Source organism: Brugia malayi (assembly GCF_000002995.4).
Source record: "Brugia malayi strain FR3 genome assembly, contig: Bm_v4_Chr1_scaffold_001, whole genome shotgun sequence".
NCBI classification, from domain to species: Eukaryota; Metazoa; Nematoda; class Chromadorea; order Rhabditida; family Onchocercidae; genus Brugia; species Brugia malayi.
The window spans coordinates 9,857,047-9,876,786 of NW_025062475.1; the positions used below are offsets into that span (position 1 = coordinate 9,857,047).

The 19,740-nt window shown below is 28.5% G+C and overlaps 3 protein-coding genes across 4 annotated transcripts; 1 reads left to right on the forward strand and 2 right to left on the reverse strand.

Annotated features, from left to right (window-relative positions):
* Window positions 1–1,922: 1,922 nt before the first annotated feature.
* On the reverse strand, window positions 1,923–4,422 carry Bma-lon-1 (SCP-like extracellular protein; the record flags this gene model as incomplete). Of its 2 annotated transcripts, none has more annotated exons than XM_043077330.1 (6): window positions 1,923–2,051; window positions 2,259–2,411; window positions 2,945–3,098; window positions 3,603–3,688; window positions 4,025–4,173; window positions 4,305–4,422. In XM_043077330.1, the coding sequence occupies 6 exons, from the start codon at window positions 4,420–4,422 to the stop codon at window positions 1,923–1,925; spliced, it is 789 nt and encodes a 262-aa protein (XP_042933264.1). The 2 variants fall into 2 exon arrangements, with proteins under 2 accessions (XP_042933264.1, XP_042933265.1); XM_043077331.1 differs by having other exon boundaries at window positions 4,305–4,353.
* Window positions 4,423–10,275: 5,853 nt separating this feature from the next.
* Window positions 10,276–14,871, reverse strand: Bma-abcf-2 (ATP-binding cassette, sub-family F, member 2, putative; the record flags this gene model as incomplete). Its single annotated transcript, XM_001895124.2, has 16 exons — window positions 10,276–10,401; window positions 10,544–10,747; window positions 10,872–11,000; window positions 11,197–11,370; window positions 11,602–11,691; window positions 11,794–11,913; window positions 12,011–12,106; window positions 12,379–12,481; window positions 12,683–12,809; window positions 12,906–13,046; window positions 13,134–13,209; window positions 13,298–13,410; window positions 13,479–13,600; window positions 13,881–14,004; window positions 14,254–14,329; window positions 14,788–14,871. 16 exons carry the CDS (start codon window positions 14,869–14,871, stop codon window positions 10,276–10,278), a joined length of 1,905 nt encoding a protein of 634 aa, XP_001895159.1.
* Window positions 14,872–17,222: 2,351 nt separating this feature from the next.
* Window positions 17,223–19,099, forward strand: Bm5459 (the record flags this gene model as incomplete). The annotated part of the gene is made up of 4 exons (XM_001895125.2): window positions 17,223–17,390; window positions 18,076–18,285; window positions 18,396–18,728; window positions 18,863–19,099. 4 exons carry the CDS (start codon window positions 17,223–17,225, stop codon window positions 19,097–19,099), a joined length of 948 nt encoding a protein of 315 aa, XP_001895160.1.
* Between the last annotated feature and the right edge of the window lie 641 nt (window positions 19,100–19,740).

A 19,740-nucleotide genomic window follows, 5' to 3' on the forward strand; every position in this document is an offset into this window, starting at 1 on the left:
TGCAAGAAGTATGGATAAGATGAATTTCTGTTCTCATTTATTTCCCTTATTTTCTTATGCTAGATGAGAATAGGTAAAAGAAAAGGAAAATGAAGACTAAAAAGTGTGAAAAACTTGATAATTTAGTTAAAAAAAAATGATTTAACTAGTTTTGCTTAATTTAATATGTTTGTGAGCATATATGTTTGCTTCAACTTAAAACAATTTATAAATGCAGCATACTGGATAAAATGGCAGCAAATACAAATGTAAATGCAAGTGCAAGTGCAAATCATTTGCATTAAACTTGGACGAATAAAATGATCCAATTATTAACAATCGAACAAATATATTCTCAAAAAAATAAAACAAATCAAATAAGCATCCTATGTATGATATCATTTGGTTTAAATATTTTATTTCAAAATTCATCTGCAGCCTTAATTTGTTACTTTTAATAAAGGAAAGTTAATCAAACAAGGTGTTATGGATAATGTCTTTGTTGTAATAGAAAATTTGAAAAGTTTATTGGGATGATGAAATTTTTAAAAATGAAAGGTTTGATTGTGTAATTTCATCTATAAATATTGTCTCATTAATGAAATATAATAGTAAATGTTATTGTATTTGGGTGAAAAATATTTCACAACGAATATTTAAAATGCAAAAAATATCAGATAAATTATGTCAATAAATTTAAATTAAATTTAATATAAAACTGGGAAAAATTATTTGAATGAAGAAAGGAAATAAATTATTAAATGAAGTAAAGGAATAACTCCACTGCTATTTAGTCAAGAATTCAACTATTAATTATTTTGTGGTTTAATTAATAAATGAAAAGCATTCTTTGGGATGACTGTTACTTAACTATTAATTATTTTGTGGTTTAATTAATAAATGAAAAGCATTCTTTGGGATGACTGTTACTTAATCGTCTCTAAAGTTAACTTATATTTATCACTGAATAAGATATAATTGCACGATATGCTAGAAATTTTTTATTTCAATAGATATAAACTGAGCAAAATACTTCTATTATGCAAATGTATATCGAATATCATTAGAGATGCAATATGAATAAGTACTTCAGTACCTAAATATGCCAGAATAAAAGTTAGTTAAGCATAGCTTCTAACAAAAATTTTTTCAGAAAAATTTTATTATTAAATTATTATTATATAAAAAATTTTATTATTATTGTCAATACCTCTATGATTAATTAAAATTAATTCAGTTCAACTTAATAAATCGATCAAGCTAATAGTTACCGTTTAGCTTGAGAGGAACTTAATTCATCACTTAGCACACATTAAATGCTACGCTTCTGATCCAGCCTACTAAAAAACTTTGACAATTTACATAATTTCATTGTCAATGACCTGTTTCGGTTCCAGTATGTATTGACTTAATAATTTTGTGAAAGAATTGCAGCAGTTTAAAACTCACTGATAATTTCAGTTGTTTAATAAAAATGCTATAATTTGATCCAAAAAAAATCACTTTTATATGATAAATTTATTCATTATCAAATCCTTTCTATTGTTAAGTGGTTCCTTGCAATAATTTACACAATTTTATTATTGTTCAAACAATTACTTTAATGGCAACAACTAATATAATCAGTAATATAAAACAGCGATAACAAAAACAACAATAACAAATATCATTATACATTATTAAAATTTGCACCCGTATCATTTAAATGAAACAAATGTTAGTTAGTCACATTTGTAAATTATTAAATTTGATAGACTGAATTAGAAGCAATTAGATAATTTAGGAATGGAAATGGACTAATTCATTTTTATCAAAGAAAAAATTGATATGAATTTTATTCAATTTGCTGAAAAACTGCAAAGATTGTTTTTAAAGCTAACATCCAATTTTGGTTGTTTAATAAAAAATAAAGCTTAATTTAATATCTTTTATTTGGTCTGATTTTAATAAGCAGAATCAGCTGCTTCCATTGATAACGATGGCGCAAAGCAGAGACCCTGAGAGCAAGCGGATGCATCTGACGGGCATTCACTACAACGGGGCTTATCACCAGCCCATGTAAATGCTGGCATCTAAGATTTATCAAAATGTTATCATAACGCTTATTATTCTTGCAAAAAAAAAAAAAAAAAAAAACTTTTTAATAATTTGAAATATTTCAACCAATATTTTGCTATATTCCAACAGATTTCTAATCCATCTTAATGGCATGTAATAATAAAATCTTTAAGAAAACAAAATATTTTTATAAAAAAAAAAGAAAAAAATTAAAAACTTGCTGCGAAGAAACCATCTTTGGTGATATAAACGGTATTTCCTTGTGGATTGTAATGACATACAAAAATATGTCGAAAACCACGATTTTGCACACTCCAAATATCATGACATTTTGCATATCCGCAACCAACCAAATTTGTTTCAGACCAGACTATCTTGAAATGGTAGTAATTTAATTAGGATCAATAGTTATATGCTTTATCATAACTGATATTATTATGATAAAATTGCTACATTCAATATTGATTGATAATAATAATAATATTGTTCTTAAATAAGTGGTAAGTGATGAGATGAACCTTATAAAATGATCAAACCAATCATGAAGTAATTATTTATTCTAATAACTTTAAATCCAATTGTTGAAATATAATTGTAACTCATATATTCATAGTATAGTGATATTATGGTCATATGATTGGGATAGTGTCATAGCGAATGATTAAAAGTCATAGGTATCATTATACTCAATCATGGTATTATGATGATATAATGCAATCATGACTCTCATTATCATCAATCGCGGTATTATGATAAAATAATCAGAGTATTGTAGTATACATGTTGCCATTATTATCATCAGAATATCATTAAAGTAATGTGATAGTTGCACATTGTATTGATGACAATGATAGAAACCTGATAATTTTGATTATCACTGTTATCATTATGAGTTTGAAGGAAATACCTGGACATAGTGTCCGCAGCAATGTTTATAAGCATGTTTACAATCACATCGTAAATCGTATACTTCGTTAAACCATCGTGAAATTGCTTCCGTATAATTGGAATATGGTGCTACCCAAATATTTTCACCAATATTTATACGATCATTACTATGTCTATAATTAAATTTAAATTAAATACGAATGTTTTAGTTTTCTGAAACAATTTTTTCTTACACTGTGATTTTCCTTCGCTCTCACTTTTTTTGTTTCAAAATTTTAGATCAAATATAAACAAAATGACAGACATATTATTTGATTACAAATATATTTCAAAATAAATCTTTCTTATGCTTGTCAATAAAGTTTAACAATAATATTTCATTTTTTTTCTTACTTGATTATTTAAATGTTGAATAAATTTGCCAAAAAATATAAAAAATAATGACTATTAATAATTAATTGATGCTAACTAATTACTCAATTTATTAGGTAATAAAAATATTCATATAAATATTTATATTAAAAAAATATACTGAAATATTCACATGACATAGCTTTATTTCATTTCAATTACTTGCCAACAGTCATTTTATTTTGCAAAATTTCATAAAATCAAAGATTAAACGAAGAGTTTACGCCAACAAATCATTTCTAATCAATCAATAATTTTTGCTGTACCGAAAATCGCATCGATCGGCATGTCGCTGAGCGCTTATCGCCAGTTCGTCTGACCAATACATTTGTAACATATCGGTTGCTGGTATCTAAAAGTGTTAAATTGCAAATTATTATTTTTTTTTTAAATTTTAATTTAGCTATTGAATTCTTCTTTTTCTCTTTGAAATATAGCGCATATTACGGACGCATATTACGTATAACACTTATTACGTATAACACTTATTTACGTTTTTCTCAGAATGTGACATATTTATATCATCAATCATTTTCACTTTCTTACATAATGTTGCAACATTTATTTTAAATTCCTGTTGAAAATTAAATATGCTAAAAATTTTTTAACCTTTTAATTTTTTTTTTTTTATTTACAAAGTAATATTAAAATGTTTTTCTTGCATAATTACACATCGATGAAAACACACAATTCTTCGAAGTCTATTATGTTCATTCGTTATCACTTCTTTCATATGATCATTTAATGGTTTAGAATAAATTAACATATTCGGATATGAATTTGTTGATAAATGATAATATGGTGCGAAACGTTTTTCACGTACGCGTATTTGTCGTCCTGAAAAAGCGAAAAACAAAAAGCAAAGTGTAGTTTACAAATAATACATGTTTTCTTGTTCAATTTTAATTTACTATAATTTGGGATAATTAATAAAAACCATTGATAAATGATTTGCACTTAACCCTTACCAAGAATACGATAATTTGGTTCACTACCGCAAATCATTGCGTCATTCATTCCAAAATTTCCAGTATTTATTGGCACAAAATGCGAATAGAAAGTCCAAAGAAGCAATAAATACTGCATCTATAATTAATATAATTACTGAAGAAAGCATATTTAAGAATATTTATAAGTAAATTAATTAAAATAGTTAATGATAAAATTAAAATTATAACACAAAAAATTTTAATTATCAAAAAAGAGGCGAAAAAAGCAAATAAAATCATATATTAACAAGAAATAAAAAATTTCGGAAAAAGGCAAAAATCAATTTTTTATTAGAATTATTCAAATATTTCAAAAACTAATTGATTATTAATCAGCAAATTAATTAATTAGAGTGGAACTGATTGAAAACTTTAGCATTTTGTTTTAGTAAAAAAATTTTGAAAATCATTATTTTTAAATTTTACTGTTTGAAAAATTTCATAACATGATAAAATGCAAGATGATTAATATAGTATTTGTATAGATATTAAAAAGAAGAAAAATAATATTAATACATTATTTGTTTTAATTTTCTCTCATATATTTTAAGTATCTCATCTCTTCAATCATAATTCTTCAATCAATCATAATGCTTTTAAAACTTTAATTTCTTGTAATTACAAGTATTTTCCTATGTTGCATTGTTAACTGCTAATTTTCAATTTCCATCAATCCTAGAAAATACGAAAAGTTAATAAGAAATAAACTGTATTAATTTTGCCAGCAACACAAAAAAAATTACTATCACATATTGCATTAGGAAACTTTTCTAGTAGCTAAGCAATTTTAATGACAATTGACGGACAGGAAGGATTGCGATTAAATTTTTAATAAAAGAACTATCAAGGCAACTTGGTTCTACTTTTTTTATCCTTTTTTATTTTGAAAACAATTCTAACTAAAAAATTTTTTTTTCAATTTGAAAAAAAAAAAACATAAAACTTTCATATTTTGCTATGATTTGAATTAATTATTAATAGGAATAATTTGAAAAATAATTCAATAAATTTCGTTTTAGCTATTTTTTATTCTATTATTATTATTATTATTACGCATTATAAAATTTTTTTGATGATAATTCCTTTAAATCTTTTACTTTATTACCATTTATATTTCCGTGTGCCAAAATCATTTTGTAAAAATTTTAAAAAAGTTTTTGGAGCAAAGCATTTATTTAAAAAAAATTAATTCTTCTTAAAAGAAATTTGTAAGTAACATTCATTTTTACTTTTTTTTTTATTAGAAATTTTTTGTCTATAAAATGTTGCCATTAATTTACTTTGAAATTCATAGTTCTTTTACATCACTCCTAGAAATTTCACAAAAAAAAAGCATTAATTTGAGTTTTATGGATGGCGAGAATTTATTTAACATTTATACAAACAGTTAATTAATTAACATCTAATAAAAATTTTAGTAGTACTAGCAAATAGTATACTCGTGCAAATAATGATAGTAATAACGATAATAATAATGATAATAATAATAATAATAATAACAGTAATAGTAATGACATTTGTAACAGCAATCATAATATTAGATCTGATTGCTGCAGTAGTAATAGTGATTATAGTTTAATTATAATTAATAACAAACAAAGATTTGAATTAAAAAATTCATTCATTGTTGATTGTGCGTAATGATATAATACCTTCAAATTTAATTTTGTATTTTTTTTTTTTTGCATTGTAATTAAAACTTTGAATAAACCTTAAATAGTGGTCATAGTAGGAAGGTTGCGTATATACGTGTACACGTAGTCGTAAGTCGTCTTTGTTGTTGTTGTCGTCGTCGTCGTCTTGCCGTCTACCAATAAATTAGAACCGATTTTAAAGTCATCGTAGTTGTCACATCTGACAAAAAAAAAAAAAAAAAAAACGAAGGAATAAAGCAACAACTCCGCCTTTTCTCCCAATTCGCTGATTACACATACAATAAGATTTGATAAAATAATTTTCAATTTCATTTCCGGTAAATGATTTCTTTTCTTTTATTACCGAATTAATTTTTTTTTTATTTTCGTACTTTTGTTTGGAAGAGAAAATGATATCAAAGAAAATTTCTCAAAACAATTTAATTAATTAAAATGCAATTGAAATTTTCTTGAAATTGGAAAAAACTCTAAATTCTTTTTCTTATTTTTAAAATTTTTAATTTTAATAACAAAAGTTAGCATATTGAAGACAAAGTTGATGTGAAAACAATAGATTATGCAAAGGATTATGTAAGAAATATAATTTTTGATAAAAGGTATTTTTAATTTTATTAATGAAGTTTGAAAGTAAATTTATGTCAGCAAAGATGAGTATAATATTTGCCAATTCAGACCGAAAAATTCTAAATTTCACTAATGAATACCGTTTTCTGTTTACTATTTAAATTTTATTAAAAATCCACATCCTTACCATAACAGTAATACATTGAAATAATTTGAATTGATAAGTATTTCTCGACATGTTAATTAATGTATATATATATATATATATATATATATATATATATATTATATATATATATATATATATATATATATATATATATATATATATATATATTTAAAATTTAATTTTTGCAATGCACATTACTATTTTATTTTTAATTAAAACAACAAGAAATAAGGAAACTGCTAAGGAAAAATCACAAAATTTTTTAAAAATTAAATGTTTAAAATATCCGAACTGAATGATTCTGAAGTATTAAGAATTTGCATTCACTAATTCAAATACTTAATTAAAGTAAGCAAATAATAATTATATAAAAGCTCGAGATGGATGGTGCTAATTTTAAATTTGTTTTCGAACCCAAAATATCAACCAGAAATTAATTTCATTAGTTTGCACTGGAAAAAAGTATTGGAAAGAGTGAAAATTTTGACTTCTTCAGCCACTTCACTTTTTATTGTATCTAATTTTTTTGCTAAATTTCAAAAGTGAAATATTTATTAATCCGATATTTTTATTCATTTTTAATAGTCTTTAATTTTAAATTTTATTTAAACAATCATAAAATTTGTCAGTATGTTTCATTCAGGAAAGCAAATACTTCATTGATTATTGAAATCAATGAAAAAAATATTATGAAAAAAATTGTTGAAATAAGAAGGAAGAAAAAACGAATTCTTTTGCAACAAATAAATAAAAATATATGATAACAAAAAATTTAATGATATGTCAGGTTATTATTAATTGTAATTAATTCCAATTAATTTGAAAAGGAAAGAAAAAATACATTTAGAAAAGAGAAAAGAAAAAAGGAATAAGAAAAGAAAGAAATAATTAAATTAACAAAGAAAAACAATCTGACTGTGGAAAATTTTTGAAGCAATTAATTTCTTTATAATAATAATTTATAGAATTTTTTTTTTTTAAATGATCAAATTGATTTAAATATTATAAAATTATCACAAACATTTAACACTCATTTTTTTCTTTTCTTTTTTTTCATTTCTTTTTCTTTCCAATTTTTTCTTCTTTCTCAAATACCCTAAATTCAATCAGGTAGAAAAAAATTACAAAAAAATTTGTAAAATTTATTGTAATAATTCATTATCAAATATTTTTCGGTTCTTTTTGTAACGATTAATTAATTATGATAATAACCTGAATTAAGACTTTCCCAGAAGCTTTTTTTCATTTTTTTTAATACTCTATTTTACTTTGATATTCATTCGGGCGTGCATAAGAAAAACAATAACGAAAATATATTTAAAAGATAAAAATTATGAAATTTAAATATTACAGTACACTTTTACCTGATGAAATATTATTTTCCATTTGTTCAAATGTTTAGGTTTCATAATTTCTTTCTTTTATCTCAATGAATCCGATGTTGAAAAAAAGATTTAATTTCATTTTATACTCCCTTTTTTGATGATTTTAATGACATTACAAATAAATATAATATATTATCCGGTACATTTACGGATTTTAATTTATATTCTGGAACTATCACCTTTTTTTTGTAAAATTTTTATTCAGATATTACAATTATTAAAGTCTTAAGTAATTCAGTTAAATGTTCAGTTAAAATCTTAAGTAAGTGTTAATCCTAATTCTTGTCTTTTGACTTTCTTCAAGAGATGAAATATTAAGGAAATTCGAATGATCTTCCAATCTTTCTCATAATATTTTCTCCTTCAATTTATCAAAAAAAAAAAGAAAAATAAAAAAGCATTAATTAAAAAAGAAAGAAGGCATTATTGTGTTATAATTGCTAATATTCTAGTCTAATATTACTTCAATTGAATCAGTGACAAATTTTTTAAATTAAAATTTTTGCATTACTCATTATTAATTTTTAATTATAGACAATATCTATAGATGCAAATTTAATGCAAATAACTACAACGCTGTTTAAAAAAGAATCTTTCTGCATACATATTAAGACCGTTTAATTAAAAATGAAAAGAAAAAAGTGGTATCGCTTCCATGAATATACATACTTTCATTATTGAATTTCGGAACTCGAATTTTAAGTGTTCAAGGTTTTATAAACTTAAATTTTACTATTTAGTTTTATAAGCTCTAATCAACTTCTCAAAAAAAGAGAAAAAATTGTATTAATTTAAAAATTAATGATAATAATACACCAATATTTATCACTCTTGTATTACAACGAAGGAATGAAATATGTATGTTCTAATTTTACAATTGAATATTTTACTTATCACTTTCCTTTCTTCCTCTCTTTCTACCTTTTTCTTGCATGAACGGGGAGACTTACCGACGACTTATCAAGAAATCTTCTCCATCTCATACTACTTTTCTTTTTTTTCATGAAGTCATCTCAATTCATTCATTCATTTGAATTTCCCTATCATCTCTACCTCTACCTGTTCATCGATCTATTAATCAAACAAAAAATAAATGAGAAATATCCAATACGTCCATTTCCGGTGTCTTTTAATCTTTCCTTGTTCTATTAATTTGTGTTAATTTGTCGATTAAATAAAAAAGGCAAGAATGAGAACGATAGAAAAATTTGAAAAATTTCTTCATTTCGATTATACAGCTTCGTTCTCTCTCTCCCTCTCTCTTTCTCCCTTACTGCTATTGTATCACAATATAAGGGCATCAAATTCAAAATTTTTAGAAAAGTGATGATTGGAGCAGTCAAGTTTGATAAAAGATAAACATTTAATAAAATTTCATATGCACTACAGGAATGATCCCAATAGGATTCGATATAAATTTTAGCATCAGTGGACAAGAAAGCAATCTGATACGATATTTATGTCATCAAATATTAGTCAAAAATTTCACTATGAATGTCCCTATGATACCCTTCCTTTTGATTATACAAATAATTGATTACAGTTAGGGATTAATATCGAATTGGTCAATCAATAGTAGTAATATGTGAATGGGCAGATTGGTAGTCATATGCTGATTTTACTTCACTGTACTACAATTCAAAGATTAGTAATTTTAATGTGCTTACTGATGCTGAAAGATGTCAGACTGCTTTCTAAATTGCTACTTTCATCACCTTTTTCATTACAAATTGTATTCATTGCTATTCATGATAAGTGATGATAATACAAACTGTTTTAGCTTTTACTGTTCATGAATAAAACAACAATGCCTATTGCTTTTCCAGAGATAAGTAAAAATCACACATGTATATGACGAACATACTTCCTTATCACCAGCTAGCAATAATGGATTAATCAAAATATTTTCTTCACATTCACTTTTATTGAAAATTCACAATCGCGAAAGATCAAAATGATAATATATGCTTGAGGAAGTGAATTTAAGGAGGAGGAAGAATTGAAAAGTAAGAATTGCGAAAAGAACTGAACTAAGCTTGAATTAATAACAAAGTGCTTTCATATAAAGCAAACAAAAAAAAAAAAAAACGATCAACATTTATCTCTTTAAAGGGTTAATCTTTTCAGTGGAACGAATCCTTCACAACACGGACTGCTAAGCTAATGAAAATGAAGTACTATCGTTCCACCACTTCCGAACAATGCTTCTCGATTGCCTTACGCAGATGATCTTTGTATGTGAAAATATCACCATCCCATCTCGTGATTGTTTGCTTATCACAAACCCATATCTCCTGAGCTACCTAAAAACAAAAAACAAACAATTACTTTAACTGATGAAATCATTATTTTATGTTAATAACAAGAAATATTAATGATTCTACCCAAGCAAATTGTATCTGAATTGATAATAAATAAGATAGAAATATACTCAGGAGACCATACCTGATGTACTAAACGAAAATCGTGCGAAACCAAAATCATTCCCCCTTGAAAACAGTTAATTGCTTCCGCTAAAGCATCAATACTTTCTAAATCTAAATGATTGGTAGGCTCATCAAGCAACAAAAGATGCGGTTGTTGCCATGCTAACCAAGCAAATGATACCCTACATCGTTGTCCATCTGATAGCTGCTTCATCGGACAAACCTTTAAAATTCACTTAATAATGCAGAGGAATAAAATTACTATTTGAGGGAAGACAAGACAATGTCTTACGACACAGATGCATCGGTAGACTTCAAGACATGGAATAACTAATTTATGAATATACCTGCTCTCTCCCAGTCAATCCATAACGCCCAATAATTTTCCTCATATCCTCTTTCTCCTTAACTTCTGGAAATGACATCATCAAATATTCCAAAGCAGATTTTTCCAGCGGTAATTCTTCATGCAAATGCTATAAATTAAACACAAATTTAAATGACTGCAATAAATCATTTAATATGAAGCAACAAAGTGAGACTGCTAGGAAAAAGCTAGCGCTCCGAAAAAGATAATATGGAAATGAAAATTTCATTAATATTCAATTAATAGAAATCTGAAACTCATCAAAAAATGGCTCTTGCTTATCTTATTGCTATTACTCAACAAACCTGGTGATAGCGTCCTATTTTGCAATGTGAATGACGTCTTATAAGGCCATTTGATGGCATTACATCGCCTGATATCAACTTTAATAATGTCGATTTTCCTGCTCCATTTGGACCGACTAGAGCGATACGAGTATCAAGATCTATTCCAAAATCGAGATCTTTGTAGATTAATGGCTGAAATATGAGTTACACATTGATTTATCGGTTATTTATCAAATCAAAAACCAAGAGCAGATGCATTCAGTCTGATATTTAAGCATTATTTTCAATTACTTTGTAAATTTGTAATTCAGTAAATTCATTCTTATTATCAAACATTTTTCAAAAAAAAAACACTGATCCTAGCTTTTTACATTTTGAATCCTAAAGCATAACTTTCCTGTTCCATTAAGATAAAGTACTTACAGTTTTTTCATTATATTGAAAAGATACATGTTGCACCATTATAACCGGAGGTGGAATTGTACCAGGATCAAAAAAGTAAAACTGTTTTACCTGAAAAATGAGTGAAGATAACTGTTTCCTTATTTGTAACAAAAAAATTTAAACTAGGAAATAAAAAACACTAGGAAATATAATTAGAACTAATGAGATAACCTTCTCGGTAACAACTTTTTCAGTTAATCCGACAGCTACCATCTTTGCCATCGTTTTCTCTTTGCTTTGTGCTTGCCGAGCAAGTTTGGCGCTGCCATGCCCAAACCTCGCAATGTATTCCTGCACAAAATTTTACAATGAAATCTTCAAATTATTTAAGTTGTCACTGAAAACTGATGAATTAAATCGAAAATAAATCAAAAAAAAAGAAGCTAACTTTCATGTGTTGCAATTGGTCTTGCTCCCACTTGTAACGCTTCATTTGATTTTCAAGCAGCTCGGTCCGGGTACGTACATATGTATCATAATTACCCTGGAAATATTTCACTATTCTTAAACTCTTGTTCCCACTAACAACCTATTACAGTGGAATAAATGATTAAATCATTGACACTATAACCCATCAAGAAAATAATATTCATGGTTTCCATATGTAGCTAGACAATTAAAAGATGCATAATAGAGCCCAAGTTCTCATAATTTTTCGCCCCTTTTCTTTTTCCATTCCTTCCTGTTCTCTCCTACATTTCAGATGTTTACTCCAAAATTTAAAAATTTTAAATTGTCTTAACTATCAAAACTCACTCCATAGTACTCTAGCCTCCTTTGGAACAAATGAATAATATTTGTGCAGACACCATTCATAAAATCCTGTGAGTGTGAAACGATTAGTAAAGTCCTTTTGTACCTTAAAAATGTATGACAATTATATTTCACTGACTGTCACGTGAGATTGTAATTTCGACATTTCACAGTATAAGTTATAAATAGTATATGTCGATAATGACTGCCAGAAAGAAATATCGGAAAATGTCAAATTCTATCTCACTGTTTTGTTAATTTATCAATATTTACCAATGATGAAAAATGTAGTAAAAATTCGACATACGCGGCAAGTTCTTTCTCAAGCCACACACAAGCTTCTAAATCAAGATGATTTGTCGGTTCGTCAAGCAGTAGCAATGATGGTTTCAGATACAATGCTCGTGCTAATGCAATTCGCATTCGCCAACCTCCTATAACAAAAAGTACAAGCCGACTACATCCTAAAATTAAAACATTATAGCACTATGATGAATAACAAAAAAAAAAGACCGAAAACTTATGCAAACCTGAGAAATCTTTGCATTTCTTAAGCATCATCTGTCTAGTAAAACCAAGACCATGTAATATTTCTGCAGCCTTTACTTCCGCTCTATCTGCATCCATTTCTTCCAGACGATCATAGATATCTAATAATTTTTCCTGACTTTCTGCAATACATATATATATTTTTTTAAACTATATATATTTCAACTAATGAAATCTTTCTGAACTGTAAAATACGGAAAGTTACGAACCATCATCCGATGAAGCCGCCAGTTCCTCAGCTTGCTTCTCGAGTGCTTTTCTCTGTTCATCAACATCACATACTACCTTTAATAAATCCTAGCTAAGTTGTCACATTTCTTTTGTTATAGATTTATGATCATAATTTATAATAACTTATTTAAGATGTACACACCTTTAGAGCACATTCATTACAAGCAGCCATTTCACGAGACACTAAGAACATATCCACGTGATCAGGAATTGGCATTTCTCGGCGAAATATTGCCTGCATTAAAGTAGACTTTCCTAAAATAAACAGAATGGAAATATACTGGCAAGTTATAACAACAATTTAAAAAAAATATAAGACCAACCACTTCCATTTAAACCAATAAGACCATAACGGCGTCCCATATTTAATTCAAGTTTTGTGTCCGTTACAATTTCTCGTCCGTGAAATGTTACAGTTAATCCTTCTATTTTGAGATCCATGGATCTAAATTTACATAATTTCTACAAATCTCATTAAAAAAACATATTAATTTTAACAAAAAAAGAGATATTAATTTTACAATAACGATACGTTACTCAACATTCATGCAGCCGCCTGAAAGGAAGCTTTGGAAAACCAATCTGACCGCACTACAGTTTATTTTATGCCTCTAAGCGGTTCCATAACAAATATCCATCTACTAGAATTGCTTCGAAATATTTTCATTTAAAAATTTTTTCTGAATACTGATGAAATCCCTTTTTTCTGGGAGAAAAAAAATTACAATGGATGAGAAGTTAACGCTCCTGCAACTGATCTTGCCTTTGCATTTTCCAATTCCATTTTTTCAAGCATCGCAGCAGCCACATCGATAACATCATCCATAGATGGAGTTACCTTAGAAGTATCTGCAATGTATAGTAATTTTTTAATTTAACTTAAAATCCTACAATCTTTAATGATCTACAGATAAACAGTGTGCATTATTTTCAGTATATATCACAAAAAGAGAGAATTCAGATCTGACCTTCCACACAGTTTTCATTTTCTACTGAACAAACGCGAAAGTTCCATCATACTAGAACTTGCACCTTGCTGTTAAATTTTTCACTGACAGTATTAGTAACAAGAAGGAATAAATAAGATTTAATGATTACCACCATTTTGCATATATGACCTTTGTTCTTGAGTAAGTGATCCAACACCTTCATTATTCTCCTGCGGATGTATTACCTGAAAGCCTGCGATAAATTACAACATAAAGATTATATGACAGCTACAACAATATTAACTTCTTTACTGTTATTTGACATCCGTCGAGAAATATCATGGACGTAATATAACCTTCATTTTCATTCAATAATAGCTCTTTTCTTGATCGCATTATACAAAATAGCTAAGCTAACTTTTCATTTCACTAAATTTTCAAAAGTGTACAGTACATTAAAACATTCATGTGGTATCTATATTAAATACAATATGCTGATATAATGTCTCATTTTTATATCAGAAACATTATAAATAACATGCGATCATTACACTGTGCTTCATCACTTTTACTTTATGTAAGTAAGATATACATCCTTTGCGCAAATTTTCTTCACACATATAAGATATAAAAATCTAATTTATTAATTATAATTTTAACGGAACGGAAAGGAAACATAAATGTACAATATTTGCGAACTTACTAATTTTTGATCACGGACTCTGGTACGATTCTTAGCTGCTTGTTTTTTTGCTGCATCACGTCGTTTTTTCGCATCCGAAGGCATCGATGATAGGATACGTTCACGTTTGCCCAAGTCTAAAATTCAAACATTCGCGTTTGTTTCGTATTTTTACATAATGTATTCATTGGTTTATATATGGAATATGAAATTTAAACTATATTTACGCTTTTTCAGTCTAAATTTCAGACATCAACTGAAATATATTCTCTTCGATGAAATATATTCTCTACGCGATTAAAAAATAATTGTTTTGTAATGATCTTCGCATATAAAAATTCATCCATGCGTACAAAAGAAGTCACTTAACTTTCCCCATTTTAATAACTTCAACCAAAACAAAAAGGAAGAAAGATTAGATTAATTAATTTTAAGTAAACCTATCACACAATACTATAATGAAAAAAAAAAAAAGAATTCCACATTTCCTTTTCAATTTTCACGAATAATAAATGCCATTCTCCGTACTCTTACTCTTTCATTTACTCATTTCATCAAGACCGATGTGCTTAGTATTCTATTCTTTTCTTTACCAGTGCCTTCTCATTTCCTCTATTCCGCCTCTTCATAAACACCTTTTTCTCTTCTCTCAGTCTTATATTATCACTGCCACTGTTAAAATTTATACCACTAGTAGTACTCTACAATGTGCTGTTATTACTGCCCCTGTTATAATTCACTACCACTGATGTACGAAATATAAAAATTCTAAATATCTTGTTTTCCTTTACTTTTTTTAAAAAAAAAAATAGTTCACAAAATTCTAGTGAATTTCAAATGAACTCTCATTATGTGCTGTTTTGCATTTTTAAGTGTTTACTTCATCGTCTTATCCTTTACCTTCTTCCCTACCAATTGTTATCAGTAGTTAACAAACAGCTGTTTATCAGCTGATCTGTACCAATGAGAAAGGATCACATGCTCATTGAGACGTTATCTCACGCTACATAGACTTACAGCTAACGTGTTCCTTCCTAATTCATTTGCGCAATTTCATAGCTTTTTCAGTATGCTATTGTTGAGGATGAATTTTCTTAGTATTTCGGATTAGTGTTTGCAGATAACATCTCATTTTGCTAATATGCTTTTGTTATTTCTTTTTCATCCTAAGATTTCAAATTATTAGCATTCTATAACGTCATAGAAACAGTATTAATACATAGTGAACAGTCACTGTTTCACAGTAAATAACTAAAATTGTTGATAATATTTCTTTATCACAATAAATATTACATATCCTATGATATATCAGATTGTGGGAGACAAATAAGATTCAGGAAGGGAAATAAGTTTCAGAATTGGAAAGATGACATCATCAACTTCTAAAATAGTTTAAAAATCAAATAGTCAGTGATTTTTTTCTTTGTTGGTTTCACATTTCTTTTTTATCTTAGTTATTTGGAAGGACATAGCGGAACAGTTAGTTACCCAAAATAAAAGTGAGGTTTAAAGTAAGATTAGAAGCAAAGCTAAGATAAGGAATAATTAAAAAGTAAAATTAAATTAAAACCTAACATTTGGGATAGCCCAAGACCGCACAATCCTACAAACGAATCTCCTCTATTCACATGTTCATCTAACTAGCTTCAATAGCAGCAATTGATTTCTACAGCGCTACTCTTTGGCAAGTATCCAGAAACTACCAAGATATTTCGCCTAAAAAGTGATTTGGTAGTGTGGATGCTGTCACTTGTCACTCTTCTCTCCTATTTAACAGTTGTGCAGTTTGAGTCTGTATTTGGTGCAGGCGTACGTGAGAGGTGCATGTAAAATTACGGTTCTGTATGAGGACTAAGTCTGAGCGAATTCGAAAATCGAAGTTATGTGAAGGCGAGTTAGGAATCTACGTAACAAACACTTTGTAAACGTATATGAAATATAGGGGAATTAATAAAAAGATGAGTAGACAAGAAATGGTCGTATGTCTTTGCTGAAAGGAAAAAAATAAAACATACTGCTTTATTAGATTTTATAGAAGGCGTTTCTTTTCCGCTTGGCCATTTCACTGACTCTCTTAACTCTTTACCTTTACTGTTTTCATGATGTTTTATAAAAACTCATATTTGTATTATAAAGATAATTTTTTCTTCTATTCATGAATCCCGGAGATTTAGTTGTTAAAACGAGAAAGTATTTTATTTTCCAAATAAGTTATCTGGACGCATTAACCGAAAGAGGTAAGTTATAGGATTACTACCGATATACGATACCTTACGTATTTAGTTATGTGAATCAATAAGTAACAAGAGACTGGACAAATTTCTTTTCACTGTTGTTGACTTATTATTAGTGCTTAGGAAGGTATCTCTGACCAATTTAACGTTATGAATTTTCACCAGTAATTCACATTCATCATTTTACAAAACGTTTACAGCTACTAATCCTATATATTTTCGATGTCATCCGCAACAGCCCAATCACAAGGTACCGGTAAATCACACCCCAATGACAAAAGCACATTTGATGTGAAAAAATTTGTGATTGATTTGGCATCTGGTGGCACAGCCGCTGCCGTTTCCAAAACTGCTGTTGCACCCATCGAACGTGTCAAGCTACTTCTTCAGGTATCATTATTATATGAATAAAACTATTCAGCAGCTACAGTTTTATATATGAAGATGCATTTTTCGGCTATTACTGAGCAGTTTATCACTTTGTTGCATGAATAAAATTTGTAATGACATGAGAAATTATGACCCGAAAATGTTCACATCTTTGGGAGGGTAATAAGGTGATGAACTAGCTTATGTCTGCATCTGGTTTATTTGGTCGTTAAATTCTATGTTAAATTCTGTCAAAAAAACTACTTTATGACTACATGGCCAATTACTTTTTCTAGAGCTATGGCAAATTACCTTTTCTCATATGCAGTTAGATGAAGTCATATATGAACATGAAGTACTGGAAGATCAAAAATAAATTATATAGGATATGTAAGCATCAAAATTTCAAGTTTCTTGAGGCGCATAGGAGGTTTGGCTTATTCTCAGCAATATCGTTATTTAAGCAAAAACTATTTGAAGTAATCTTAAGTTTTCAGTAAATTATCTTGGGATTACAACAAATTCACGTATCTTGAACAGTTATTCTCCCTCCTCTAAATTTAAAGAAATCTTTAGGATACACTAGTAAGCACACGTAGTTGTGAGATGTGTAGTTGCAAGTTGTTGGCGCAGTGAATAATAATTATTACCAATACTCGAACTTTTCTGTATCAAAGAAAGACAATGCAGTTTATTGATTTTCTAGGTACAACATGCATCCAAAACAATTGAAGCCGATAAACGTTATAAAGGTATTATCGATGTATTTAAACGTGTACCTGCTGAACAGGGTTTTGCATCATTTTGGCGTGGTAATTTGGCAAATGTGATACGGTACTTCCCTACACAAGCACTAAATTTTGCATTCAAAGATACTTATAAGAAGATTTTCGTCGCAGGATACGACAAGGATAAAGTAAGTATTACTTTATGTCTTCGTAAGATTTCGAGAAATTTATGCAAATAATTCAAGTCATTTGAAAAAACTGTTGATTCTGTATGGTGTTAAGTATCATGTTATTCCAGGATTTCTGGAAATTTTTTGGCGGTAATTTAATGAGTGGTGGTGCCGCAGGTGCTACATCTCTGTGTTTCGTGTATCCACTTGATTTTGCTCGTACTCGTCTTGCGGTTGATGTTGGCAAAGGTGCAACCCGCGAATTTAATGGGTTGATAGATTGTTTGGTAAAAGTCGTTAAAAGCGATGGTCCAGTTGGGCTATACCGAGGTTTTATGGTGTCGGTACAAGGCATCATTGTTTATCGTGCAGCTTACTTCGGTCTTTTTGATACAATCAAAATGATGGTTTCTACAGACAAAAAGAAACTTAATTTCTTCGTTGCTTGGATGATTGCCCAGGTTTGCTTGTTTGCTTGAAATTTGTTGCTCCGTTATCGAGAATGTGAATTTCTCAGTGATTTGCGGAGACGTGCTTTTGACGGAACCGAACCACATGCATGTCTACACATACAGTTAACGTACGGTTGTTGTAGGTCGTAACTGTTGGATCTGGAATTCTCTCATACCCGTGGGATACTGTGCGTCGACGAATGATGATGCAATCCGGTCGCAAAGAAATACTTTACACAAATACTTGGGATTGTGCAAAGAAAGTTGTTGCCAACGAAGGATTCACAGCACTTTACAAAGGTGCTCTTTCCAATGTCTTCCGAGGCACAGGTGGTGCACTTGTATTAGCTATTTACGATGAGATCCAAAAATATTTATAAACTGCCGGTGATAAGTCTAGGTATTTCGAATATACGGACGACATCTGGTTCTTTTTATCATATTCACCATATGATGGGATTCACTATCAGCTATAATTACATTCAAGCAGTGCTCCGTTTATCGTACATAATGTTTTTTACTCTTGTCATTTCTAATTACTTGTACTTCATTTCACGACTTAGGATTCGAAAACTGATCAAAATAGTGCATTGTGTGGGATGTGAGCAATTTAACATTATTTGTTCTTTAATTTCACTTCCCAGTAGGATACCTCATTATGTTCATTTATTCTCCAGCTATTTTTCTATATGTTGTTGCTAGGTTAGCCATATATGGCAGAGCTCAGACTCGTTTATTATGCGTTTCTCATAATTTTGATAAACATTGTAAGACAATAGTATAAGATCATATGCTATTGACGGAAAAAATATGCTCTAACCACAAGCTGTCTTTTTTCGCATCCTACATCTCCCCAAATGATTCTGGGAACAGAGTTTTTATTGAGAGCCGGAAACAAGTTTTAGGATTTGGTAACTAGTTTCATTCTTGAAAAGTAGTCCATTGATACATGAACTCCAACGATACACCGGAATGTTTGATTCGAAATGAAGTTTAAAGAATTCCTCGGATTGCATAAAAT